Source organism: Apostichopus japonicus, chromosome 1, assembly GCF_037975245.1.
Source record: "Apostichopus japonicus isolate 1M-3 chromosome 1, ASM3797524v1, whole genome shotgun sequence".
Taxonomy (NCBI): Eukaryota; Metazoa; Echinodermata; class Holothuroidea; order Aspidochirotida; family Stichopodidae; genus Apostichopus; species Apostichopus japonicus.
The window spans coordinates 10,260,752-10,269,204 of record NC_092561.1 but is presented as its reverse complement, the minus strand read 5'-3'; the positions used below and the strand labels follow the sequence as shown (position 1 = coordinate 10,269,204).

Here is an 8,453-nt window from a genome sequence, read left to right as displayed (position 1 = left end):
AACATAAGTAAAGACATATCCTGCTGTCGTTGCAGGTTAACAATACTGATTGCAAATGTGTCCCTAATTTATCCTTGAACAATAGCTATTAAAATAAGGGAGGTTAGACAAGAAAATTACAAAACGCACGTTTATCGATAAAATATGTAGTCATTTTGGCAAACGTACGTTTAATGCTATCGCTGGTGCACTCCGAAACCAAGGTAACCCGGCCTGCCCCTCTCTACCGTCCCTAACCCCCCCCCCCCCTTGCCCTGTCACCTGCAACCCAACCGGTAGTCATAGTTCCTGATCACATCACTGAACGCAAGCCATTCGATATATAGGCAACCTTTTTTTCTCTCAGTGCAAAGTATATGCATACAACTAAGCGTGCGTGTGTGGGGGAGGGGGCCGAGGGACAAGGGAGGACGAAAATCATAAAGGGAAATGACTTTTAAATTATTATTTTTGTTTAAGATTTAGGGCAACTCAAGTTGGTCTTTACATTAAAATTATCACTGTTATACAAAGATGCTGTGATGTTTAGGACTGAAAGAACGAATAGCATGGCATTCTATCCATCAGCCAAAGTGGACCGCTCCCCTCTGTCAAAAGGATGCCACTAACAGCACCCCCCCCCCCCCGATGAAAGACAGAGATAGCAACTACTCACACTTAAACGAACAGACTAATGTGAGTGAACATTTGAAGTGCGCATTACCCAAGCGGTAATAAGTAAAAGCTTTTTTTCTACCAAAGTAAATTTAAGCGTTCAAAATGTTCATTTTTCGATGAAACTTTACTTATTGCCAAAGAGTATCGGTCTACAAGTTTTGTCCCAAAGTCTTCCTTCAATAAACAGTCTAAGCGTCTTGTAACTAAGCCGTCCGTAACTAAAGAAAATGATGTTGGTCAATAATTACTGTGACGTACCATCGAACAGGAGTATTAGGCCCGCGAAAAAACTAGTATCTTGTTGCTACGGCTCTGACTAGGGGTTCCAATAAGTATAGACAAGTTAACAACCAATGAAAACTGTACATGGTATATATACCATATTATGTCAGTACCATACGCACTATGTCTGCTTTGGCTTAATGAATATTCAGAGAGGATCACCAATACGTGCAATACGTACGGACTCGCAATGTAACCTGGAAATTTTGCATGAGTTCAGTGCAGGCGCAACTCAACTTGTTGTAAGGTCGACTTTCAGAAAAAACCACCTTTAGACCACCTAAGTGCCGAGTTAGCCTCGCCTCTGACCAAAGTTGCTTTAAATATACTTTTCTCTTCTCGCATATTCAGGAGGAAACTTAATTTGAAAGTTTTTTCAAACTTTCCGACGCCTTAAGAATTCAGGAATTTATAACCACTTGTTGTGAGCTTAACTGGCAATGGCTTTGCTGTGTTTGGAAACGGACTCAGTACCCCGATCTTTTCCCGATAAAACTATTTTGAACGACAAAAGAGTCATGGAAAACCTTTTAGCAGCTGAGGAACCTTATATTCTTGCTTCCGACTATTTTGCCAACAAATTTCAAGATGACATTAGACCAAACATGCGGAAAACGGTGGTCGAGTGGATGTTTGAGGTACGCACTAACACTTTTTCTTCTCCAAGTTTTGTGAAAAAATGTATTTTATTGGCAGTTTTTAATAAGAAATATATTTTATAATCATAAAACAATCCCTAAACTAGGTGTCTGAGCACTTTTTAAGTTGTTTTTCGTAATTTTCAATATATTAAAAAATCCACCAAATAAACCGGCAAAATTGTAAGTCTTGCCTAACAATCTGCCAGTGGCAGCATTTTCCCCTAAAAGCAATTTTATTTTTAGATTGTATGGAACTGAAAGTTGTCTGACAAAAAAGTTCACAAAATATGCAACATTTTGGTGGGTTGATTCCCTTGTTTTGCTTGAACACAGAATATTTAACGATTTTTTGAAGTCTTTTTGAATTTTGAGGAAACGATGTACATGAGGCTTGTATGACAGTACACTAAACTGATATACGTACTGATATGTACGTAGTGTGGGTTGCGTCGAGTTTGTAGTATAGTGTACTGTGTCACTGTACAGAGGGTATACCTGCAACCATACACCATACTCGTTGTACTGGGTATATGTTTTAACCACGTACCATGACGTGTGATGTAGGCTCGTGCGTTAGAACATTGCTTGTTGTAACGTAACAACTTACATCGTTACTGCATTACTGAGGTAGCCTTCCTTTAGAATGATATGTGTGATGTCTGGGATATAGGGCCAAAGGGTATTGTTCTAACATGTTTTTTTACTTCACGTGGATTGCGTGAACTTCTTAGGTACTACGTCACTGTTCAATTTTTTTAATATTCCAACTGCTTGTTATATATTTCAACTGCTTTTTCATCAGTTAGTAGTACACGTGTGTTGATGTTACCATTTAACTTACTATTTACGCATCGATACGGCTGTATTTTAAGCTTTGTTCGTTTTATTGGAATTATTTGTCTGTCATCGTATTTACGCGCTACTTCATTTACACCGTGCAGGTCCTTACGCCTGGTTTGAAGTTATTGTTGAAAAAGTGAAATGTCCCAAAAGCAATAACATATTTGGTCGGAAACGTACAGTAATTCAAGACTGGCTCTGAAGTCATGGGATTTCGGCCAACCAAAATTTCAGTTCTTTAGCCTAGGCCTGCCGCGCATGCGTTCTGCTGGTACAGATTTTATGTGCGCAAATCGCGCGCAATCTTTTTTTTCTTTAGCGTAAAATTTACGAGAAATGTAGCACATTCTACTTCTACTACAAGCTTAGTTATATTCCGATTCTTTCCCCGTTTTCTTTTGTCATATATTTCTATATATTTAATGATGTTAATTTCTTCTCAGAGGAGGGGGCGGCGGTTCTGCACCCCTGGACATGTTGGTCATGGGCGCCGCTGGAAGGAGATGGGTAGATGGGGGAAAGGGCGCAGAGGTCGGGAAGATGCGTAGTGAAGCTAGCATGCATATTTTATTTCATTATAGTGTCCATACTACTTACAAGCTGTTGCGATTCGCCCATGACCTTTACGTACACTATATTCTAAAGCCAGAACATATGCAGCCTAAAGCTAATTTTTGCGTTTTCACATTCTCATTTTTATCCCAGTATTCCAATAGTGTTCAGCCCCAGGGATATCACGATCACGTGACATAATAGACTATACATTCATCTAAACGCATTTAGAACAAATATGAGAGAATGCGGATATTTTCCTTATCCTTTTCTTTACGCAAAATTCTCTTTGGCCAGCCAGCCAGCCCGTAGAGACTGCAGTCTTCTGACTCTTACTTGTCTAAGCTTTTATATTATTTAGTCTAAGTTATAACATGACATTTTTCTTGGAAGTTACAAGCCTGTTGCTCGTACTTTTACTTTCGCCACGTAACTTTTATTAATAAAGCCTTTAGCTAATTATAACGCCTATAGTTAAAATACACTTTAGGGGAATGTTGTTCTTTTTATTGCTAGGCTGGCAATTGAGTGTATGGTGAGTACTTGGTTGTCTGTACTTGAAACTAAGCTCTCGAATAGCTTACGTGCTTCACAAGAAACCATCAGGCTAACAGAGCAATGTTTGGAAAACCCCTTTTCACGAATCGCTAGTATATTTAATTCCTTCCTTCACGGGACATAGGGGAAACATTTAAATTAACAGACAGTCACTCCGACATGAATGGCAATTACGAAAAAAAAATAATAAGAATAGAAAATAATAAACAGTGACAAGCTTGGCTGTCTGTTTAGAATAAAAGCCAATAATAATAATATCAAAATTGACCACAAAGAAATGCATTTTACATACAAATTATATCCAGTATTGTGAACATTTGTTTTGATTATGCGCTGTTGACAGACGTTTTTGGTACCCCCCCTCCCCCCTCCTTTTAAGATCCTAAATTTCATGACGAACGTTTGTCTAATTTTTTGGTTTCCTTTCGTTTGGTCAACGAGCCACGCCCAGACAGCCTTACAAGTATACGGTGTGTAGTTCTATGTACTAATATTGTCAACTGTATGATTAATATGTGAACAAAAGAATAATTCTCTGGGCATCCATGGATTTTACGCGCGCTTCTTTCTGCTCTATTTATTTGGCGCGAAACGTGCATCCGGGGTCTATTATTAGTTGTGGCAGTGTGGCTGCCCTTGATCATGGTAATTTCATCAAGTGAAGCAGACAGTTAATATATAATATGAAAACAAAGATCATTTCCTTTTGATTGGTAACATAACGTTCGATAATTGTTTCTGAACATAATCGGTATTATCCCTTGATTTTAGTGTTATTATTGATAACCTTCCTTATACGGGAGAAGCGGTACATAATGATCGTTCCCCGATCGACGTTGGAGGTGTTACATCAGTTAACTTGGGATTTTCCGCCATATAGGTGCACTTTGGCATAAACTATGTGCTTTGGTATATGTAATTAAATTAATATCAACACAAACGTTTTAATCCTCGAGAAAATCAAAACTAACACATGTCAGCAATTTTTTTATTTTTTTTGGGAAATTGCAACTCTCATGACAAGTACTGATCAAAGAGAATGTTTCGTAACAAATAGAAATGGGGTGTGGTAGCCGTGGGTGATAGTTATATCCATACTTACTGAGAAAGAAGAAATGTTTTTAAAGCAAATCTAGCGTAAATTAATAACAAATCAAGAAAGAAGCTGTAACTGCGTGGATTTTGATAGATTAGTAGATTTGTGCCCTTATTATAAATAATTCATTAGTAGTCCCCCACCCTCCCCCTCCAAATTCGAAGTACAATCAAGGGAAAGAGGTAATAAATTCGGACGAGGGGGCCCGTCACGGGTTGGAACAATGTGGAGGGAAAACTCCCTAGTCTTACTGCACCTTGTTGCAAGCGCATTTAAAGAACAGTCAGCGCATTTTAGACGGTGTTGTTTCTTGAATAATACTGTGTGTGAACAGTAGATTTTCTGATGCCAGAGATCGACAACTATAATATTTCATCTTTAATCTCTTCTTTGCCTCTCCCTTTTATACACAGCTGCCACGGTATGCAATAAGCATGTTTTATTTAAAGGTGTTGGTGGGGGGGGGGGGGAGGGGGTTGGATTGAGTGTCGGGTTTGGTACGATATTCCAACGAACACTTGAAATTAAGCTAGTTTTTCTTTTCAACAGATACATTTGGTATTTTGGTGACGGCGTCAGCCGTTTTACTGTTACAACTTCCAGTTCCGTTTTAATCGAAACGCAAGGTTGAATGTAAGGTAAAGGAGGAGGAGTGAGTGGGGGGGGGGGGATGGAGTGAGTTTGATACGATATTTCAACAAATTGAGGTAGTCTATCTTTTCAACAGATCTGCGATTCCATCAGGTCTTTTAGTGACGGCGTCAGCCGTTTTACTGTTGCAACTTTCCAGTTCGTTTCAAATGTTAAGTACGAGCAAAGAGCAAATATATTTCCTTTTGGACAAAATCGCAAACCTAAAAAAGCGATAATCATTATAAAATATTTACTGGATGTCAACCAGTCTACTAAACTATACTGTACTAATATGTGGGCCTGTGAAATCATTTGTTCTTTGTACGTCACAATATCCCGAAGCGCGCCATGCAGAAATGCAAAACCCGCGAAAATCGTTGTCAAAGCTTGCAGAGATCTATTTTTACATGATGAATATGGCGGGGACTATTTTCGGCAATTTTAGTTGCTGTGTTTCATTGCTCTGGGTGCGAATTATATACAGAACGGCTAAAATTGCTACAATGAAGCAAGGAGATATCCAATTTTGTAGAAATTTGAGACTTAATTTGTTTCACCTGTACTTACTTGAATTAAGCAGCATGACGATCTTGTCAGGTTCTGGCAAATAATTCTCAAAAACAATGATTATCTCGCGCGTGATGTAACGATTTCAACATCACTTTACTTTTGATGCCGTTTCTCTCCCCCCTCCACCCCCATTCTCAAATCCCGTGTCAGGGGCTCCTCGTTATATCGTAAGCCTTTAAACCATTTGCGTTTGAAACTTGACACTTACATCACTTTTGCAAATACTTCGTTTGTTTTTCCCTCAAATATTGTGTTTCTCCTCCATTTTCAGGTGTGTGAAGAACAACGATGTGAAGAAGAGGTATTCCATTTAGCGGTTAATTATTTAGATAGATATCTGGCAAGTGTTAAAATAAGCAGACTTCAATTCCAACTAGTCGGTGTCGCGTGTATGTTTCTGGCATCTAAGCTTAAAGAAACTGTCCCGATGACGGCGGAAAAATTAGTTATTTACACCGATAATTCCATCTCCTTGGAACAGTTAGTGGTAAGTCAAAATCAATTGCGAGTTTCTTAAAACGTTTTATTTCTTTATTGCGTTCAAACACTTAAAATCATATTTTTCTTATCGTTTATGCAGTCTCTACAGCACTTTAAGGGCACCTGGGGTGTTGTTACCGTGGCAATGCCAAAGAAACTTCCATAAGGAAGACCTACCATTTCCGCAGATTCTGACTAAGGTTTCACAGATAGGAACTATCAAATGCAGAAAAGGTAGCCTCAATTCTGTGTCGAAAGAAAGAAAAAGAATAACCCTGCATTTTTATCCACATTATCATCCCACCAACCCTCAGAAAATCTGTTTGAGAGGCGGTAAAAATGTTTAGATATCATATGTTTGGTCATTTAGTCATGTACATTGTATCGTAGAGGGAAAGATGACAAGTAGCATGTATGTAATTAAAACGGTGGTAATATTGTTGGTATTCAACATTACTTGTGTTTAAAATAACCAGACATGCAGTTGTGTAAAATGGAATTCTTTCGTCTGTGTTATAACACGGGCTATTCTTTTCATTTCCGTTTCACCTGTGCGGATGATTTAGTCTGTTGTAGTGAGTGGCTACATCACTTTGTTAGGTTTGCTCGCATTCGTAATGTGGTGGGAATTTTTTTTATCTTGCTAGCTTTTTTTGTGGCGGGCGGGATCTTACGCTAGGTAAGGTTCAAGATTCTCGGAATCATAAGATGTACGTACATCCGCTGACAAATCGTTTAAATAAAGTGATGGTACATTACAGCTAGTGTCCATCGTTTATGTTTGTAAATTTATAACATCACAACGGCCAAGCGATCTCTCCATATTTACGTACTACAACCTGTAGGAGAAAAGTGCATTGTATGATATGGGGCCGTGGTAATCATTGGCATCCTTCAAATCAGTGTAACATTGCATGATACAAACAAAATGTTTACATTAAACGTTTCCTGTTTACCGAAACGTGAAAACGTGATTGGCTGAACTACTGCCGCGCGCGCGGAAGTTCACGCGGAAATATAAAAGGAAATTTCAACGCGCGCCCTCCCTGGTTCGTTTTTGTGCGTACCTCGGCAAACTAGGAGGTCGTTGCACTGTGTACTTTGGAAGCTGCGTTTTCACGCGGCGGGGTGGGTGTTTGCGTGTTTTGCGTGTTTGTCCCAATGCTCACAAGTTCCAGGAATGGTTAGTGTAATATTAATTAAGATTGTTAAGTTTTATCCTGAGAAAACTATGAGCAATAGCATTGGTTATATATCAATCCCTAAAACGTTGCATTTGTCTTTACCCAGAAGTGGATGTGAGCAAAACATGCATGCATGCAAAAAATAGTTTTGTTTTTTTAACCTTGCACTAAACCTTTGCACAGCAAAAATTAAGGATATTTGTGAAATTGTGACACTAAGAAATGGGATGAAAGGCTGAAATGAAATATATACAGAGAGCAGTAGTGAGATGTTGTACCATAAATTGATGGTTAAATTTGCAGCACTTAATTATGTGACCATTAGCCACCTGAAACACTAAATAGTTATAAGGGGGTGTATTGTATGCTTATCTACTAAATGATTGGTATTTAACCATGAGTGATGGTGTATAGTGCATTGCATTTCTGGTCGATCAATGTGTTAATTCTGAAGGAATAGCCCTAACTACTTACACATGTAACAAGAACAAATCCTCAGTAACCAACTTAATTCACAAAAGACTATTGTTCCATCATAGGCAGGTAATGTAATAATCCTAAGCCTACAACTTGATACAGCTGTCCTGTGTAGCATACTTTGGCATCTGATGTTTTCCCATCTCAAAAGAAAAGAAGCTTATCCACTCCTGATATTTCTAGAACAAGTTCTCAAACCTACTGTGTTTTTTGCTTGTTCACAGAGTTTTTTTTTCTTCTTTCCTTTTATGTAATCTGTTTCTTCCTCCCACAAATTGCATCTTATTTGTTTGCAAATATGGCTGATAATCAGCTTTAAAGAGTTTAAGTTACAGCATCAGAGAGATCTTTACAAAGAACACTTCTAATCCGTGGTTAAACTATAAGCTACTTATAAGTGCTAATTCACAAAATTAAACCATTATTACTATTAACCAACAACTCACACATAAGAAAGGATCTACCAGAAGCCTGCCTGCCTGG

The 8,453-nt window shown here is 38.4% G+C and overlaps 1 protein-coding gene across 1 annotated transcript in view; it reads left to right on the top strand.

Annotated features, from left to right (window-relative positions):
• Nucleotides 1-1,091: 1,091 nt before the first annotated feature.
• LOC139967078 (G1/S-specific cyclin-D2-like) overlaps nt 1,092-8,453 on the top strand; it is a 31,841-nt gene continuing 24,479 nt past the window's right edge. The window contains exons 1-2 of the mRNA XM_071970796.1: nt 1,092-1,577; nt 6,101-6,316. Coding sequence (XP_071826897.1) covers nt 1,380-1,577; nt 6,101-6,316 — 414 coding nt within the window. The 5' untranslated portion in view covers nt 1,092-1,379. The remainder of the gene's footprint in view (nt 1,578-6,100; nt 6,317-8,453) is intronic.